At 46.9% G+C, this 20902-nt stretch overlaps 1 protein-coding gene across 1 annotated transcript; it reads left to right on the forward strand.

The window, feature by feature from the left end:
- Positions 1–4983: 4983 nt before the first annotated feature.
- Positions 4984–19010, forward strand: LOC141141114 (uncharacterized). The gene is given in 8 exon segments (XM_073628822.1): positions 4984–5750; positions 9908–10045; positions 10048–10232; positions 10234–10567; positions 12557–12624; positions 14008–14227; positions 14328–14738; positions 18787–19010. Coding segments are annotated over 8 exon segments (2304 nt in total). The 5' UTR covers positions 4984–5026.
- The last annotated feature ends 1892 nt before the right edge of the window (positions 19011–20902 follow it).

The raw sequence follows: 20902 nt of genomic DNA on the forward strand, positions 1-20902 counted from the left end.
GAAACAGTCCTCTGCCACCACTGCGCCTCTGACACTATTTGTGAATGGAGCAGCGGCTGCCTGCTCATGCTGAGATTTAGTTGTTTGTTGCAGAGAGAGAAGAGAGTAGGAACACCAGTGGCAGGCGCCCTAGGGAGCAGTTTGCCTAGTGGTAGCACCGGCCCTGAGTGTAGCGGTCCGTATAATGTAAGCTTAAAGCGGAGCTCCACCCAAAAGGGAAAACTCCGCTTGTCTGACTCCTGTTTCTAGGCTTTGTATAGAGCTCCACCATTAGAGACAGTGATGTTAATTTTTTTAATACTGAAGAGTGCAAAATCTGGTGCAGCTCTGCACAGAAACCAATCGGCTTCCAGGTTTTATTGTCAAAGCTTAATTGAACAAGCTGAAGTCAGAAGCTGATTGGCTGCAAAGCAGGGAAAGAAAATCCATTACTTCCCGGAGTAAAAGCACCACACAAAAGTGCACAAAAACACTGGCCAGGCACACATTTAACCCCTTGATCGCTCTAGATCTTTAACCCCTTCCTAGCCAGTGTCATTAGTACAGTGATCATGCATATTTTTAGCACTGATTGCTGTATTAGTTCTCACAAAGTGTCACTTAGTGTCCGATTGTTCGTTGCAATATCACAGTCCTGCTAAAAGCCGCTGATCACCACCATTACTAGTATAATAAATAAAAATTTCAGTACATATACCATAATTTGTAGACGCTATAACTTTTGTGCAAATCAATATACGCTTATTGGGATTTTTTTTTTCACCAAAAACATGTAGCAGAATACATATTGGCATAAATTTATGAAGAAATTAGTTTTTTTTACATTCTTTTATTGGATATGTTTTATAGCAGAAAGTAAAAAATATTGTTTTTTTTGTTTTTTTAAATTGTCTGTATTTTTTTGTTTATAGCGCAAAATATAAAAAACGCAGAGGTGATCAAATACCACCAAAAGAAAGCTCTATTTGCGGGGAAAATAATGACACCAATTTTATTTGGGTACAGTGCTGCATGACTGTGCAATTATCACTTAAGGTAACGCAGTGCCTTATCGCAAAAAATGGCCTGGTCATGGTCAGGTAATTCTTCCCGGAAGTCAAGTGGTTAATATGTTAGGACTTTCTCAGGGCTGATAAAGATACATGGAGTTCTACTGCCATCTTGTGGCCATTTGTCAGTAGTGCACTGTGCAGCAAATCTTGGATAAGTTGATGTCCCTCTGATTGAAGCAGGTACAGAGCACTATTAAACAGCAGCAGTAATATGATAGAAAGACTCTATAGGGCTACATGGGCAAATCATTCTTGCTTCTATTAAAAGAATTAACAAGTTGCTGACAATTATCTCATTAGCAGGACATGGAGGTTAAAGCCCAACTCCAAGCTCCAAACTCTCTTTTGTATAATTACCTTTCCAGTCATCTTCAGGCTTTTGATGTGAAGCACTGGGTGACCAGCCGTACCGTGGATAGACCTTGTCAAGCATGCTTTTTTGTGTCTCTGCTGACCCTCTGATCTCTGCGTGCTTCCCCAATCCCCAAACTTCTGGGTCTGACCACCATTGGCGTGCACAAGCTGGGCCGTTTTTCAATTATTCAAGAACGACACTGCAACATCCCTTCACCTATGTGCCAGGGGGTCAAGGATTTACTCCACAATATGCTCCAAAGCAGAGTCATCAAGGAAAGTAGGTGTCCTTGGGCTGCTCCTGTCATTCTTGTTAGAAAGAAAGAAGTCTGCATTTCTGTGTTGACTACCATAAGTTGAATGTTTGTGTGCATAGAGATGCTAACCCATTGCCAAGATTAAAAGAGTATTTAATGGCCCTGGGGCAAGCTTGCATGTTCTCCACTTTGGATCTGGCCAGTACCAGTAAAATGGAGGCTAGGGAAAAGATTGCTTTTATTTCCCCAATTGGGTTGTACAAAGTCAAAAGCATGCCTAACCAACGACCCCAGTGCATTTCAAAGATTGATGGAAAGATGTTTGGGAGATCTCAACTTTAAGACAGTTCTTATCTACCTGGATGATATCTTTTCCAATATCTTCTGTAGTGCTACCCCCATAGAAGTTGCTGAGATCACACAGGTTCTTTTCCAAAACAGCGCAGAAGTAGCCTGGCACACAGCAACAGTCCCTTCATTCCAGCTCATTGAATATTCTAGGGGTTGTCTTTTTTTTTTCAAAGTTTATTTGCAGATAGAAACTTGGGAGAGGATTTGGGGTGATGTGGGATATTCCAAAATAGAATGTATTGCTACCAGAGGACACTTCTTATTTAGCAACAGTACAGATAGGCTGGCACAGTCCACGGTTCATGCCTGGGGACCAAGAAGTAGTATGAGCACAAATAGAGGCAGACTGGAACAGTCCATGTTCCCTGCTGGAGACCATAAAGTAGTATGAGCATGGGTCATAGCTGGGGACCATGAAGTATTATGAGCACAAATAGGGGCAGACTGGAACAGTCCATGTTCCCTGCTGGAGATCATGAAGTAGCATGAGCATGGGTCATGGCTGGAGACCATGAAGTAGTATGAGCACAAATAGAGACAGACTGAAACAGTCCACAGTTCACGGCTGGGGACCATGAAGTAGTATGAGCACAAGTAAAGGGAGACTAGAACAGTCCACGATTCATGGCTGGGGACCTTTCAGTAGTGTGAGCACAAGTAAAGGCAGATTGGAACAGTCCACAGTTCATGGCTGGGGACCACAAAGTAGTATAAGCACAAATAGCACAAATAAAGGCAGACTAAACCAGTCCATGGTTCATGGCTGGGAACCATGAAGCAGTATGAGCACAAGTAGAGGCAGACTAGAACGGTTAATGGCTGGGGACCATGAACTACTATGAGCACAATAGGGGCAGACTGGAACAGTCCCGGGTTATTGCTGGGGACCATGAAGTAGTATGAGTACAAAAAGAGGCAGACTGGAACAGTCCATGGTTCCCTGCTGGAGACCATGAAGTAGTATGAGCACGGGTCATGGCTGGGGACCATGAAGTAGTATGAGCACAAATAGAGACAGACTGAAACAGTTCATAGTTCATGGCTGGAGACCATGAAGTAGTATGAGCACAGGTAAAGGCAGACTAGAACAGTCTACAATTCATGGCTGAGGACCTTTCAGTAGTATAAGCACAAGTAAAGGCAGATTTGAACAGTCTACAGTTCATGGCTAGGGACCATGAAGTAGTATGAGCACAAATAGAGGCAAACTGAAACAGTCCATGGTTCATGGCTGAGAACCATGAAGTAGTATGAGCACAAGTAGAGGCAGACTAGAACGGTTCATCGCTGGGGACCATGAAGTAGTATGAGCACAAATAGAGGCAGACTGCAACAGTCTATAGTTTACGGTTGGGGACCATGAAGTAGTATGAGCACAGGTAAAGTCAGACTAGAACAGTCCATGGTTTATGGCTGGGGACCATGAAGTAGTATGAGCACAGGTGTAAAGCCAAACTAGGATAATCTACAGTTCACGGTCGGGGACCTTTCCATAGTATGAGCACATTAAAGTCAGACTGGAACAGTCTATGGTTTCATGGCTGGGGACCATGAAGCAATATGAGCACATGTAAAGGCAGACTGAAACAGTCCATGGTTCACGACTGGAGACCATTAAGTGGTAAGAGCACAGGTAAAGGCAGACTGGGACAGTCCACGGTTCACAGCTAGGGACCATGAAGCAGTTCAGCACAGAAAGAGGCTCTACTCATTTGGTCTTGGTACACAGACAGCCCATAGATGCAACCTTATGGAAAGTAGTCCAGCTATTAGTCCAAAGGGCCCCAGGGGCAAGGAGCCCCCCTCTTCTCAGCTCACAGATCCATCCCTACAGGGGGAGAAAGGTGATCTCTTCAGGGCTTCAGACCACTATCTGGCCACACCTCCCCAGGGATTGGCTAGGCCCTGCTGAATATTCAGGCTCCATATTTGAATTCTCCCTCCCTAAGCTCTAGAAACATCTTCTAGAGACAGGGGGAAGCAATCAAACTCTTAGCCTGCGAAGCTCTGAGCAGATCAAACTAAACAATCACTGCTCTGCTGATTTACGGCAGAGGCTAAAAACTAAATTTACCTAGCAACCAGACTAGGATGGCACTACACTTCAAAGACCAAGTTCAACATTTTGATCAAGACTTTACTCATCTGGCATAATGTGGGATAAAAACCTCATAATAAAAACCCTGCTTGGGCTCAACCAACCACAATGACATAAAAGGGGATAAGGAAAAGAGGAAAGGAATACACAGCCCACTGGACACCACATTGCAATCATCCTCAGGGGCCCCTGCATCTGAACTTTGCTGTAACATTCTTCTGAACGTACTGTATGTTGATTGAAATCTGTATATACTGTATATATCCGGGTATATGTGCAAAATTCCACCAGGACTCTTGTTGAGCCCTTTGCTGATAATACCTGTTTGTACAGTGGATGTATGTACTATTATTATTATTCTGTTCTTATATAAAGCTTGTATTATTTCTATACCGGTGTGCATCTATATATTTATGGTTAAAGTTATATGCTGGTTGCAGTAGTTCTTCTGCAACCAATTACTGTTTTAGATTACGGATTCCCAGGAAGGGAATCCCAACCGTTTACAGAGACCCCATCCTGGGTGGACGCACTGCCAACTTTATTATCAAACCCACTTTTTCACTTAGCAAAAGGTTCTGGTTCTTTTATTTACCTACAGGTTTAGCACACTATCCTGTTTGGGGAGGGCCATTTCTCACAACCGCCTCAAAGGAGGGCTAAATAATAATTATAATAATAATAATAATATATCTGTAGATCCAAAAGCTGTAATAGAATAATAATATCATTATAACTTATTGGCTATTTCTCACATTGTTCGGCTCCATCAGTAAAATCTTGGACGGTGTGATCAGCAGACCTCTCCCCTCCCTCCACTCCATCTTGTTCTGCACACAGAGATATCTCCTCCTATGACTTCGTCTCTCTGACACATATATATTTAGTTTTGGTTCTCTCTTCTGCAGTCAGCGATGGTGTTTTCTGATGCAAGGAAGGAGCTGGACTGTTCCATCAATTTGAACATTTATGCCAGTCCTGTGATCCTGAAATGTGGACACAACTTCTGCCGGGGCTGTATAGAAGGTGTGCTGGATACACAGGGGGAGTCTGGAGTTTATTGCTGTCCTGAATGCAGAGAAGAGTTCCAGGAGCGACTTGAACTTAGCAAGAAAATAGCACTGCGCAACATAGTGGAGAGTTTCCAATCAACTGAGCCAAAGAAGGAGAACCAGATCTTCTTATGTACTCTATTCACTCTCCTGTCCCTTGCTGTTAAATCTTGTCTGCATTGTGAAGTTTCTCTGTGTGATGACCATCTGAGAGTGCACAGCAAGTCATCCCAACATGTCCTATCTGACCTCACCACTCCCCAGAAGAACAGGAAATGCTCTGTCCATGAGAAGATCCTGGAGTATTACTGCACCTTGGACTTGGTCTGTCTCTGTGGGACCTGCCAGCTGCATGGAGACCATCAGGAACACCAGGTGGAGGCACTTGAGGAGGCCTCTGAAAAAAGGAAGGAGAACCTGACCAACGCTTTGCAGAAGTTGGTGAAAAAGAGAGAGGAGATGGAGGAAAGCATCAAGAGTCTGCAGAAGTACAAAAGAAAAGTACAAGACAGAGCAGACAGTGTCACCAGGAGAGTCACCAACTTATTCAGAGACATCAGAAGACAACTGGACATCCTGGAGAAAAAAAATGGGAAAAACTTATTGACCCAAATATAAGAGGGTGAGAAATGCAGCAGCTACTGTAAGTGGAAAAAGAGGGTCAACAATGCCCATCTGCAGCTGTATACCTCCCTGTGTCCTGTGCATGTGTCCTGTGCATGTGTCATGTGTCCTGTGTATATGTGCATGTGTCATGTGTCCTGTGTATATGTGCATGTGTCATGTGTCCTGTGTACATGTGCATGTGTCATGTGACCTGTGTATATGTGCATGTGTCATGTGTCCTGTGTATATGTGCATGTGTCATGTGTCCTGTGTACATGTGCATGTGTCATGTGACCTGTGTATTTGTGCATGTGTCATGTGTCCTGTGTATATGTGCATGTGTCATGTACCTGTGTCCTCAGGGCCGGATTTCCGACAAGGCCACCGAGGCCAGGCCTCGGGGCGGCAGTAGAGCAGGGGCGGCGCCAAAGCCAACCCCCCCCCGCCGCATGAAAATCCCCCCGATCTGTCCCCACGAGTCCCGGCTCCCACGGCTGCCTCCCTGCACAAACATAGCCCCCGGCGCGGCGGCATGGCGGCCTGTAAATACAGTAGCATGCACTGACTTGCTAGTAGGGGCGGACTTGGCCAGGGGGAGGGAGCAAATGACGCCCCCATTAAATGCCCGGCGGTGACTGGCCAGACCGGGTGTATGTCATTCCACTGACTGAGGCGGAGACGGAGCCTAATGCTCCGCCTACCCTCCTCTGCGTGACACATCCCTATCCATGTTCTCCTTGTCCCAGGGGGTGGAGTCTCGGGGTCTCTGTCACTGTAGGAGGAAACAAATGAGGAGGATGATGGGAACCCCCGCAAGTGGTGGCCAGAACAGCAGGTAAGTTGAATTTATTTTTGTAAGTGGCAGTGCTCACTGCTCATCTTAGATCAAATGCAATTTTTCAGAGCATATTGCAATAAAGTGCTCCATGCATGCTCAAACCCATTAAACTGTCCACATTCAGTGAAAGTTCATGTACTGCAAAGTTTGCATAGGTTCCAGCATGCATGGAGCACTTTGCAGTACATGATTTTTCACTGAATGTGGTGGTCTGTCTAATAAGTTTGCATAGATTCCTGTAGAGTCCCATAGATTCATGATAGGCGGCACTGATGGGCACTGATAGGCTGCACTGGTGAGCTGCACTGATGGGCACTGGTAGGCTGCACTGATGGGCACTGATACCCAGCACTGATAGGCGACACTGGTAGGCTGCACAGATGGGCACTGGTAGGCTGCACTGATGGGCACTGATACGCGGCACTGATAGGCGACACTGGTAGGCTGCACTGATGGGCACTGGTAGGCTGCAAAGATGGGCACTGGTAGACTGCACTGATAGGCGGCACTGATGGGCACTAATAGGCGGCACTGGTAGGCTGCACTGATGAGCATTGATAAGCAGCACTGGTAGGCTGCACTGATGGGCACTGGTAGGCTGCACTGATAGGCTGAACTAATGAGCACTGCTAGGCGGCACTGATGGGCACTAATAGGCGGCACTGGTAGGCTGCACTGATGAGCACTGATAGGCGGCACTGATGAGCACTGGTAGGCTGCACTGATGGGCACTGGTAGGCAGCACTGATGGGCTGCACTAATGAGCACTGATAGGCGACACTGGTAGGCTGCACTGATGGGCACTGGTAAGCTGAACTGATAGGCTGCACTAATGAGCACTGATAGGGGGCACTGGTAGGCTGCACTGATGAGCACTGATACGCGGCACTGATAGGCGACACTGGTAGGCTGAACTGATGGACACTGGTAGGCTGCACTGATGGGCACTGGTAGGCTGCACTGATAGGCTGCACTGATAGGCAGCACTGATGGGCACTAATAGGCGGCACTGGTAGGCTGCACTGATGAGCACTGATAGGCGGCACTGGTAGGCTGCACTGATGGGCACTGGTAGGCTGCACTGATAGGCTGAACTAATGAGCACTGATAGGCGGCACTGATGAGCACTGATACGGGGCACTGGTAGGCTGCACTGATGGGCACTGGTAGGCTGCACTGATGGGCACTGGTAGGCTGCACTGGTAGGCTGCACTGATGGGCACTGGTAGGCTGCACTGATGGGCACTGGTAGGCTGCACTGATAGGCGGCACTGATGGGCACTAATAGGCGGCACTGGTAGGCTGCACTGATAAGCACTGATAGGCGGCACTGGTAGGCTGCACTGATGGGCACTGGTGGGCTGCACTGATAGGCAGCACTGATGGGCACTAATAGGCGGCACTGGTAGGCGGCACTGGTAGGCTGCACTGATGGGCACTGGTAGGCTGCACTGATAGGCTGAACTAATGAGCACTGATAGGCGGCACTGATGGGCACTGATAGGCTGCACTGATGGGCACTGATGAGGCTGCACTGATGGGTACTGATATGCTTTATGCTGATATTGTTGAAGTTGTTGTTGATATTTATTTTTGGAACTTAATTCTGCATAAAAGGCTGCACTGATAGGCTGCACTGATAGGCAGCACTGATGGGCACTAATAGGCGGCACTGGTAGGCTGCACTGATGAGCACTGATAGGCGGCACTGGTAGGCTGCACTGATGGGCACTGGTAGGCTGCACTGATAGGCTGAACTAATGAGCACTGATAGGCGGCACTGATGAGCACTGATACGGGGCACTGGTAGGCTGCACTGATGGGCACTGGTAGGCTGCACTGATGGGCACTGGTAGGCTGCACTAATGAGCACTGATAGGCGGCACTGATGGGCACTGATAGGCTGCACTGATGGGCACTGATGAGGCTGCACTGATGGGTACTGATATGCTTTATGTTGATATTGTTGAAGTTGTTGTTGATATTTATTTTTGAAACTTAATTCTGCATAAAAGGCTGCACTGATAGGCTGCACTGATAGGCAGCACTGATGGGCACTAATAGGCGGCACTGGTAGGCTGCACTGATGAGCACTGATAGGCGGCACTGGTAGGCTGCACTGATGGGCACTGGTAGGCTGCACTGATAGGCTGAACTAATGAGCACTGATAGGCGGCACTGATGAGCACTGATACGGGGTACTGGTAGGCTGCACTGATGGGCACTGGTAGGCTGCACTGATGGGCACTGGTAGGCTGCACTGGTAGGCTGCACTGATGGGCACTGGTAGGCTGCACTGATGGGCACTGGTAGGCTGCACTGATAGGCGGCACTGATGGGCACTAATAGGCGGCACTGGTAGGCTGCACTGATAAGCACTGATAGGCGGCACTGGTAGGCTGCACTGATGGGCACTGGTGGGCTGCACTGATAGGCAGCACTGATGGGCACTAATAGGCGGCACTGGTAGGCGGCACTGGTAGGCTGCACTGATGGGCACTGGTAGGCTGCACTGATAGGCTGAACTAATGAGCACTGATAGGCGGCACTGATGGGCACTGATAGGCTGCACTGATGGGCACTGATGAGGCTGCACTGATGGGTACTGATATGCTTTATGTTGATATTGTTGAAGTTGTTGTTGATATTTATTTTTGGAACTTAATTCTGCATAAAACATTTAATAGTGTAATTTCATGAGATATGTTTAGGTGTGAGGTGTGGGGGGCGGCATTGAAAGACCCGGCCTTGGGGCGGCAAAGGGAGTAAATCCGGGCCTGTGTGTTCTGTGTATATGTGCATGTGTATATGTACCTGTGTCCTGTGTATGTGTCATGTGTATATGTACCTGTGTGCATGTGTCTGTGTGCATCCTACCTGTGTCCTGTGTCCTGTACATGCCTCCGTGTGCCGCTCTGCACCAATCAGTGTGTGCTATTACTATTCGGCGGCCATTCACTGTTCAAAAGCCGCGCCTCCTCCTCGTCCATGATAGGCAGTAAACTCCATTTCCCAGCAGTCAGCGGTCAGCCTATTACGGACATTCTCTCATCCTCATACCACGGACGTGGATGAGAGAATGTCCGTGATAGGCTGTACACTGACTGCCTATCACAGACGAGGAGGAGGCGCGGCTTTTGAACAGTGAGAGGCTGCCGAGTGCTATGTAGCACACGCTGGCCGCCGTCTGCCTGCATGACACGCTGATCATGTAGGCAGATGGCAGAGACTCGTGTATAAGTCGAGGGGGGCACTTTCAGCCCCAAAAAAGGGGCTGAAAATTTCGACTTATACTCGAGTATATACGGTATGTCACATTGAGGACATGACGGATCCACTGACTTTCTTACAGAAATCAGACACAGGTGACATGTGTGATACTGAGGATGGAGATAAGGAGGGCAAAGAGAGACAAAATAAACTCCTTCATGGTGGGGGGGACTTGAAGTGACTGAAATCTCACACAGATTGTATACAGGATTATCTGATATAATAACAGGGGTCAGTGGAGCGATTAGACCGGTACCTGCAAAAATATTACTGGATGCAGACACAGCTCATAATTACCTAAATATCTCAGATGATGAAAAGACCGCACACAAGACAAATAAAAATCTGAATCGCTCCTAATACACAACAGAGATTCCATTTCTACCAAGTAGTAAATAGCAGTCTAGATTCTAATCTAGGTGGGCATGGTACAGAATTAAGAGAAATAATAATTCCTCGGGTGTTAAGCAGTCAGAGTTTCGCCTCAGGGGGACATTACTGGGATGTAGATGTTGGGGGATCATCACACTGGAGAGTTGGAATGTGTTACCCCAGTAGGACAGGAGAGGAGTCAGAGATTGGATGTAATGAGAAGTCCTGGTGTCTGGAGGGCACCAGGACTTGTCAAAGGGGGCTTCCGGATTTGGATAATCCCCCCTGTCCGCAGACCCTCACAACCCCTGCCCATGGTTGTCGGGAAGAAGCCCTTGTCCCCATCAACATGGGAACAAGGTGCTTTGGGGTGGGGGGCGCAGAGCCCCCCTGCCCCAAAGCACCCACCCCCTCCATGTTGAGGGCATGTGGCCTGGATTGATCCAGGAGAGGGGGCACTTGCTTGCCCCCCCTCCCCCGAGCACTTGCTCGACCGAAGGGCCTGGTATGGTCTTGGGGGGGACCCCACACAGTTTTTCTTTGGCGTGGGATTCCCCCCTCAAAATTCATACCAGACTCGAAGGGCCTGGTATGGTAAGGTCAAAGTTGGATCCCCTTCATTGAAGTCGCATGGAAGTCAATCATGAAGTCGCATTTACGTCATTACTTTGATGCTTAATACTGGGGTTACGGCAGGCGTCCCCAGCAGGGTCCCTCCTCGCATCAGGTGTCCCCAGCAGGGTCCCTCCCCACGGCGCTGGAACCCAAGACTCGCCAACGGGCCTTGGCGCTGCTCAGGATGGTCACCATGCTCGTCTCTGCGCCATTTACAGAACCAAGAGGCAGAGCATGGGTGGCAAGAAAGCGGCCAATAGAAATGGAGCTCAATTTCTATTGCAGCGTATTAGAATTAGACGTACTGGATTTAGCGTATCTGATACAGGCAGATGTCACCGCTGACATCCGTCGCTCCATAGAGGTAAATGGAGCGTCCGATCGGGTATGAAAAACGGACAGGCGGACCTGATCGGTCCACATGTGTGAAAGGGACCTAATACTCATTACATGGCAAATTCAAATGTCAACCAGGGATTCCGGACTGACAGCTAAATGTCCTCAAATGGATGAGAATGATGTAAAAAAAAAAGAGGGTCCCCCAAAAACTCATACCAGATCTTTCAACAAACCAAAAAAAGCAGCAAAGGGTTTCTCCACCCTCCAGATATATGTATAACATTTGTTTGTACCTGTAGTAGGGCAGGGAAACAATAGTACACATTTTTGTCTTTTATTTTACCTACTGGCATGGATTCATACCTAAGGGGTGCGTGTTTAAGCATTTTTTTGGGGTGTTTTTGCGAGCATTTGCACGCTTTTGAGGGTTTGTGTGTAAGGAAGGGGTTCCCCTAAGTGGACTTTTCAGGCAACCAATAATATTCTAAAAAATATATGCAAGACCAATATAATAACAACAATTTTATTTAGACATGATTAAAATAAAACATTGATTCGCTGATTTGTTACAGTACAATTCATTACTATCACCATAAGGCCCCTTTCACACTGGGGCGGTGGGGGCGTCGGCGGTAAAACAGCGCTATTTTTAGCGCTGTTTTACCGTCATTTTTGCGGCTGTATTCGGCCACTAGTGGTGCGGTTTTAACCCCCGCTGGCGGACGAAAAAGGGTTAAACCCACTCGTACAGCGCGGCTATAGCCGCGGTATTACCGTGGTATAGCCACGCTGTCCCATTGATTTCAATGGGAAGGAGCGGTGAAGGAGCAGTGAACACACCGCTCCTTCACCGCTCCAAAGATGCAGCTCGCAGGACTTTTTTTACCGTCCTGCCAGCGCACCGCTTCACCGAGGGCTTTCACACTGAACAAACAGCGGAGGCTGTTTAGGGGCGGTTTGCAGGCGGTATTTTTAGCGCAATAATGCCTGCAAACCACCCCAGTGTGAAAAGGGCCTAAATGAGAGATTTTTTGAAAAGACCTCCTTACACCCAACGCGTTTCGGGATACGGTATAGTCCTTCTTCAGGGGTGTAACGGAAGGAGGAATTCATCTAAAGCATAATTTAAATATTGAATCAGTATTTTGCCATCATAACATACAGAATTAAGTGTTTGATTGTTGTCATGATTCACTTACATAGAGTTGAATGGTAAAGACGGATTTCAACGTTTCATTATAGCAACATTAAAAATGCAGACCAATAGCACAAAAATAGGAATTGCCGGTGGGGAGTGCTCCTTCAAGGCAAAGGCGCATTGAATATGTCTGAAACAGACTTGATATTGGCAGAACATCCAAAAGGCGGAGAGTTTCCTGAAATCCTGGACAACAGCTGGCCAGGAGGATATACTGAGGCCGTAAGTGGATATCCCTAAAAAAGTATAAAAGTATAAGGGAGAGTATAACTCAATTGTGACTAAAATAGGAGCCGAAGTATGTCATATTTATAGTGTATTCTGTATCACCATGCACATGAAAATTAACTAAACATACCTGGTAGTATGGAAAATCTTGCTGGAAAAGTTGACAACCAAACAAAGTGATAGATCAAGATCAGCCACTACAAAAAATAATAAATAAATGGATGGGTCATGTTAAGGTATAGTTTAATTAGAGCCTCAAAAGGCATATAGTAGGCCTTTTAGGGAGATAGGGAGACGGTCTTAAAAAGACTTCTTAATTTTACCCATTCGTTTATATGTGATGGCAGCAGTAAATGGTATGATAGTAATAAAAATTTTTTAGCTTGCTTGTAAAGAGGATGGAAAAAGCCGGCCACACGTCCCAAACACCAGCAGATAAGTGCTGGATGTGGAGGTGCGCCGGCTGTAGATGTAAGGGTTAATCAGCTACCGCAAGTAATTGCGGACAGCTGATATTGAGGAAGAGATTACTGGGAGATCCCAGGATGGCCCCCTTAGCTGAGTGTGCACGGCGCGGCCCCCATCGCGCATGCGCGAACGTCTGCGCGTCGGAGCGGAGTCACGCACACCCAGCCCACCGACACAGTATGCCTCACCGGCGGACTGCGCATGTCCTCCGGAGTGGCAAGATGGGAGCTGTGGGCAGTGATGTAAACGTCCATTAGTCTCCAAAGCGCCGCCTGGGTTATGCAGCCAGGCGGCTTGGTGTGCCGGGCAATCCTAGTGGTCAGCTGCAGCACCAGGAATGATGCAAGGAAAGTCTCCTACAAAAGAGTTAAACAAGATATGGATTCTGTTTCTAATATCACTGCTCCCCTGTCACACAGTTTGTTAGGTAGCACTGTGCACAGCCCTGATTTGCGCTCACCTAGGGAGTCTGCTAGGTTGTCAGTCCCTGAGGTGAGTATGAAGGAAGTGCTGCCATGTGAGATGTCCCCTTTAGGTTATCACCTACCGGGGTCAGTGAAGGATAAAATTTGGGCTGGGGATTTTGTAGATATGCTATCCCATCAAAGGATTTTATTTTTAAAACGGAAAAGAAAGGGGAGGACAGGCAGGAAGAGGATAGGCGCAGGCTAGTTTAATAATTGGTTGCAGGCATTTTTTGTTTTTTCCAGAGTACTGGTTGAAAAACAGCCTGAGCTGAGCGGAGGCCTTTTTCAGCATATGGATCATGTGCTAGAGGCCTATAAAATTTTTGGCGGATTGGGCTGGTATTTTTATGACGAGTCCTTTCGCCAGAAACTGGCGGTGCATCTGTCACTAAGGTGGGGGATGAAAGATGTGGGCCTATGGCTGAATTTGATTGTTCCTCAGAGACCGACCATAGGTGAGTTGAGCCAGGCTAACCCTGTTAACACAGGGTACCGCAGGGGTTGTTGCTTTGCCTTTAATGAGAGTTCCTGTCGGTTTAACGCAACATGCAAGTATAGGCACGAATGCTCGGTTTGTGCGGGGTCCCACCCGATGGTAAAATGTTTCCAGAAGACGGCGCCGCAGTCTTCGCGGGATATTTTTCCAAAAAGCCTGCACGCCAGTAAGGCTGGGAAGCATGCGCCCCTGTTTGGACCTGTACCCAAACAGGGAGACGGCGCTTTTATTAATTGAAGGCTACTCGTGCGGTTTTCCCCTTCCAGTTTATCCAGGCACAGGTTGTACGGTAGTGGAGAATTTAAAATCCGTGCAACGTTTTCCGGAGGTAGTACGGGAGAAGGTGTTTAAGGAAATAGCGGAAGGGCGGATGGCAGGGCCTTTTTCTTTGCCTCCTTTCCACAGTTTCTGGATTTCACCGATTGGGGTGGTGCCTAAGAAGGAGCCAAACACCTTCTGGTTGATTCAGCACCTCTCTTTATCCAAGGGGGGTTCCTTGAATGACGACATTGATGGTGCTTCTTGTTCGGTGGTTTATGCCACCTTTGAGGAAGCTATCGTCAAGGTGAAGACACATGGCCGTGGGGCTCTTTTGGCTAAAGCAGACATCAAGTCGGCCTTCCGGCTTTTGCTCATCGCCCCGGCTGCATTCAGTTCATTGGGTTTCTATTTTGAAGGTGCTTATTTTTTCGACAAGTGCCTCCCAATGGGGTGTTCGTTGTCTTGTAGCTATTTTGAGACTTTTTCCACTTTCCTACATTGGGTCATGTGTTTCGAGTCAGGACAGGATGCGGTGGTGCATTATTTAGACGATTTTCTGTTTGTCGGCCCACGAATTCGGATCTCTGTTACCATTTGTTGCATCTGTTTACATTAATTGCAGGACATTTTGGTGTTCCCCTGGCAGGGAAAAAGACTTGTCTGCCTGCAACGCAGATAGAATTTTTGGGAATTCACATGGACACTGAGGCCATGGAGTTTAGTTTGCCCATGGCCAAGGTTGCGAGGATGCGGAACCTTATCGCTTTATTTTTGAGGCGGCGGAAGGTTCTTTTGAAGGAAATGCAGTCATTACTGGGCCTTCTGGCTTTCGCATGCAAAATAATGCCGGTAGGAAGAATCTTTTCGCAACGTTTATATCTCGCCACTTCCGGTTTGAAATCCCCGTTTGCGCACATCCATTTGACGAAGGCTTTAAAGGACGATCTGGTGGTATGGGCCGATTTTTTTGGCAGAGTTCAATGGTAGGTCCTTTTTTCAGTCAGACTTTATTTTTGCACCGGATTTTCGCCTATTCACGGATGCAGCTGGTTCCAAGGGCTATTTGGGGGTCACATTTGAAGTGGTGCCTGGCCGGTGGCTTGGGTCCACAAGAAAGGGACGAGGAATATTGTGCTCCTCGAGCTTTTCCCAATACTGGTGGCTGTCTCGCTGTGGGGACGTATCAGACAATCAGTGGCTCCTCATACATGGGTGGATTATTCTACCGCTTGGAGGAGGTGGGTGTCGTTTACTGGCAGTGCCGGTTTTGCTTGGGATGTGCCATCTGAATCTGCTATTTTGTCTTTTCTGATTTCCTAGATGGATCGGCAGTTTTCCTACAGCTACATTGCAAAGACGCTAGCGGGGGTATCCTTTTTCTTTCGACTACAGCGGCTCCCGCCTTGCTCCAGTTTTTTATCAGTAAAGCAGGCACTGAAGGGATACAGGAAGCGACATTTTGCCCCGGATGGGAGGAGGCCCATTAGTATTGAATTACTAAGGCGGATTTGTGAGGCCACATCGGTAATATGCTTTACAGGTTATGAGGCCTTGCTTTTTCAAACAGCCTTTGTGCTGGCATATTTTGGAGCGTTTCGGAATTGCTTTCGGGTTCCAGGAGGTGTTCTCGGGGGATGTTAGCCGAACATGTTTTAGTGGAGAAAGGGAGGGTATACCTTTTCCTGCGCCAATCAAAAAGGAACCAATTAGGTTGTGGGGAATGGGTTACTTTGGTAGCAGGCGAAGGATAGCTCGTTGTGCCGGTGGTGGTCAGCTCTTTCTTGTCGGTTCGTCCGGGGGGTGGGAGTGGCCATTTTTTAGTGCATTTAGATCTGTCCCCGGTCACCAAGTATCAGTTTACTTATGTACTAAAGCACTGTATGGCACATTTAGGGCTAGACAATTTGAAGTTTTCCTCTCATTCCTTTAGGATAGGGGCGGCATCTGACGCAGCCACTCAGGGTCTCCCGGCTTCAGCCATTATGGGTTTGGGTAGATGGAAGTCCGATTGTTTCAAATGTTATGTCAGACCTAACCTTGCTTTTTGGTTTCATAGGTTTTTTTTGGATTCTGGGCCATTCCTACATATACTGGGCACGAAAGTGTGCGGCTCAACGTGGGTATTCGACTAATCTGTCGTTACAGCCGGAATCCTTCACTGTGTATTGGAAAGGTGTGCGAGGCATGAAGTGGCACCAGTTTTATTTTCAGTTGTCACAGTTGTGCCAGGTTTGGCCACTTCCCTCGATACTGATAGTGCATTTAGGTGGGAATGATTTAGGTAACACCCGTACGCTAGACTTGTTGTCCTCGGTTAAGAGGGATCTCTCCCGTTTTCATTTAACCTCCCCAGATACAATCATTGTGTTTTCAGAGATAGTGCCACGATTGAGTTGGCTGTCGTCTCCATTGCACAGGGTAATTGAAAAAATGAGGAAGAGGGTAAATCGGGCAATGGCTAAATTTATGCTGTCCTTGGGGGGTTTTGCGTATCGGCGCGTGGATCTGGAAGGTGGGTTCGCGGGGTTGTATAGCTAGGACGGGGTCCACCTTTCGGATGTGGGTGCTGATATCTTTAACCTGGGGCTGCAAAACAGCATTGAGATGGCCGCGTATGTGGGGTAGGCCGGGCTTGTTGCTCAAGTCCGGCTAGTGGGGACATATTCGGTGTTGATACAGTGAAGCTGCCCTAGTTCCAAAAACTGGGCAGAGATTATGTGATTTATGGTATTAGTATTAAAGTGTTTCAGTTACATATGGTTATGTAAATATGTTGTTAAACCAATAAAGTGCCGTGGACATTTCTGCCAAATAAACTGGTTTGGGTGTTTGGTTTGTGTGGTTGTATCTGGGGAAAAGGTGGGGGCGTGTGTGGCCTACAGTCCCATGTTAAAAGCGGGCAAAAGTATTGGGGCCCACTTTCTTGGGACTGGGGCCACCTGGCCCCTCTTTTAGGTAGTAAGGGGTTAAGGAGGTATGGGTAAGGGTAGGCGGTTCTGTCCATCTAATTAGCTCAGGTACAGGTGAGGGATATCCAATGGGTATCCAGAGAAGGTTCTGGTTCCCCAGGGAAGGCTATTTAAGGGCTGCAGAGGGTCTAGGACGTCCTCTGCAGTGGTCTAGGAAGAAGAGCTCCCTCCCTTCCCGTCGCGGCATCTTATGTGGTAGGGTCACCCTGGAATCCGGGGGGGACATATTCGTTGTTGATACAGTAAAGCTGCCCGAGTTCCAAAAACTGGGCAGAGATTATGTGATTTATGGTATTAGTATTAAAGTGTTTCAGTTATATATGGTTATGTAAATATGTTGTTAAACCAATAAAGTACCGCGGCCATTTCTGCCAAATAAACTGGTTTGGGTGTTTGGTTTGTGTGGTTGTATCTGGGGAATAGGTGGGGGCGGGTGTGGCCTACAGTCCCAGTGGGAAGAATGTTCCTTACATTGGTGATCAGTGGGAAGAATGCTCCTTACATTGGTGATCAGTGGGAAGAATGCTCCTTACATTGGTGATCAGTGGGAAGAATGCCCCATACATTGGTGATCAGTGAGAAGAATGTCCCTTACATTGGTGGTCGGTGAGAAGAATGCTCCTTACATTGGTGGTCGGTGAGAAGAATGTCCCTTACATTGGTGATCAGTGGGAAGAATGTTCCTTACATTGGTGATCAGTGAGGAGAATGTTCCTTACATTGGTGATCAGTGGGAAGAATGTCCCTTACATTGGTGATCAGTGGGAAGAATGTCCTTTACATTGATGATCAGTGGGAAGAATGTTCCTTACATTGGTGATCAGTGGGAAGAATGTCCCTTACATTGGTGATCAGTGGGAAGAATGCTCCTTACATTGGTGATCAGTGAAAATGATATAAAGTAAATAAAAACTATTTTAAAAAATGTAAAGCACACCCATGACCCCCCGCACACGCTCTATGTGAAAAGCTTTTTGTAGGAAGAGCATATGTATGTAAACAATAATGGCGCCACACATATATGGTATAGTCGGGAATGTTGGAGTAAGAGCAATTCTAGGGCCATAATTTTGTAACTTGCTGGACAGAGCTTTTTATTTTTTGTATATTTTTAATGAAACAGCTAAGAAGACATTTGTTGCACCTGCACCGACAGAGGCTGCTTCACCAGCTGCAGTAAAAACACCCGCCGGTGTTTTCCACCATTCCAGAGCATTATGGGTTCACGAAGCCATCGACCACCCCATACTCACAAGGGATGCTCTGCCCATCTGGGCCTAATAAAGAGCTGTCTTGGAGACTAAGGCCTGGGTTTTCAGTTTTGCAGAAACACACTACAGTCCATTTAACACGGTTTCCTATGGGTAGCGTTCACATCTGTGCATATTATGGAAATGGCAAGGGACTTTTTCTGGTCTTTAGTTCCATAGACTTTAATGGATCAAAAACATGTAACGAAAATGCACCTGGAATATGCAAACTGCAACCTGAATAGGTGTGAACCAGGCATCAAATTTTGAGACTGTGTTAATTTGCCTCGATGATATCATCATCTTCTCCAAGACATTTGAAAAACACGTCAAACAACGGGACCAGGTGTTGGTAAAGGATGCAAAACATACCAGAGGAAACAAGCTGGAGTCCAAGTGGGAGTACACCCTGTACCTTTCCCACCTACAATTGTCTATGATCTTGTCTCGAAGGGGCCTGACCCTGTAAAGAAGCGGCTGCATCGAAACATGCTGAAACCTTGTGTGCTGGCTGGTGACTGCTCCAAAAAACCTGCCGATGAATGGTAGGTGCTTGATCCCTCAGATATTCCCCTAGTGCATGAAGCTTAAGCTAACTGGTCCCTGCCACCCCTCATACTTGAGCCTCCAACTTCTCCTAACTCAGAGACCGATTACATTGAAGTCGAGAACCCAGGGGGCCTATCCACCCCATCCAGTACCACAGTCTGTAATAACTGATGCGAGGATCTGACCTTGGGCCCAGGTGAAGAGAAAGTGGAAGACACATCCGATCCACTGCCACCCGAGGCCCCTGAGCCACTATCTACAGAATCAAGAGAGCCGATGCCCTTTGCGGTCTAAGACCCCTTATACACTGAGGCACTTTTCAGGGGCTAAAGGGCTAAAAATAGTGCCTGAAAAACGTCTCTCAATGCTTCCCAGTGTGAAAGCCCGAGTTCTTTCACATTGAAGCGGTGCGCTGGCAGGATGTTAAAGCCCTGCAAGCAGCATCTTTGGAGCATTGGAGGAGCGGCGTATACACCGCTTCTCCAATGCCCCTGCCCATTGAAATGAATGGGCACTTTGCAGGTGCTTCGGCAGCAGCGCTACACGGGCGCTATTAACCCTTTCTTCGGCCGTTAACGGGGGTCAAAAGCTAGTGGCCGAAAAACACAGATAAAAAGATGGTAAAGCACCGCTGAAACTTGTGGCACTTTACCGCTAATGCTGCAGGTGGCTCGGTGTGAAAGGGCTCTAACTGCGGACAGGTTCCTGAAAGATATTCTGATTTTGTTGTTTTGAACTTGTTTACTGTCTTGCCTTAAACTTCCTTTAACCACTTCAGCCCCGGAAGGTTTTACCCCCTTCCTGACCAGAGCACTTTTTACAATTCGGCACTGCGTCGCTTTAACTGCTAATTGCGCGGTCATGCAATGCTGTACCCAAACGAAATTTGCGTCCTTTTCTTCCCACAAATAGAGCTTTCTTTTGATAGTATTTGATCACCTCTGCCGTTTTTATTTTTTGCGCTATACACGGAAAAAGACCGAAAATTTTGAAAAAAAATGATATTTTCTACTTTTTGTTCTAAAAAAAATCCAATAAACTCAATTTTAGTCATACATCTAGGCCAAAATGTATTCGGCCACATGTCTTTGGTAAAAAAAATGTCAATAAGTGTATATTTATTGGTTTGCGCAAAAGTTATAGCGTCTACAAACTAGGGTACATTTTCTGGAATTTACACAGCCTTTAATTTATGACTGCCTATGTCGTTTCTTGAGGTGCTAAAATGGCAGGGCAGTACAAAACCCCCACAAATGACCCCATTTTGGAAAGTAGACACCCCAAGGAATTTGCTGAGAGGCATGTTGAGCCCATTGAATATTCATTTTTTTTGTCCCAAGTGATTGAACAATGACAAAAAAAAAAAAAAAAATTACAAAAATTTGTCACTAAATGATATATTGCTCACACAGGCCATGGGCATATGTGGAATTGCACCCCAAAATACATTTAGCTGCTTCTCCTGAGTATGGGGATACCTCATGTGTGAGACTTTTTGGGAGCCTAGCCGCGTACGGGGCCCCGAAAACCAATCACTGCCTTCAGGATTTCTAAGGGCGTACATTTTTGATTTTACTCCTCACTACCTATCACAGTTTTGAAGGCCATAAAATGCCCAGATGACATAAAACCCCCCCAAATGACCCCATTTTGGAAAGTAGACACCCCAAGCTATTTGCTTTGAGGCATGTTGAGTCCATGGAATGTTTTATATTTTGACACAAGTTGCGGGAAAGTGACAAATTTTTTTTTTTTTTTTTTTTTTTTTGCACAAAGTTGTCACTAAATGATATATTGCTCACACAGGCCATG

This window comes from Aquarana catesbeiana, linkage group LG04, assembly GCF_042186555.1.
Source record: "Aquarana catesbeiana isolate 2022-GZ linkage group LG04, ASM4218655v1, whole genome shotgun sequence".
NCBI classification, from domain to species: domain Eukaryota; kingdom Metazoa; phylum Chordata; class Amphibia; order Anura; family Ranidae; genus Aquarana; species Aquarana catesbeiana.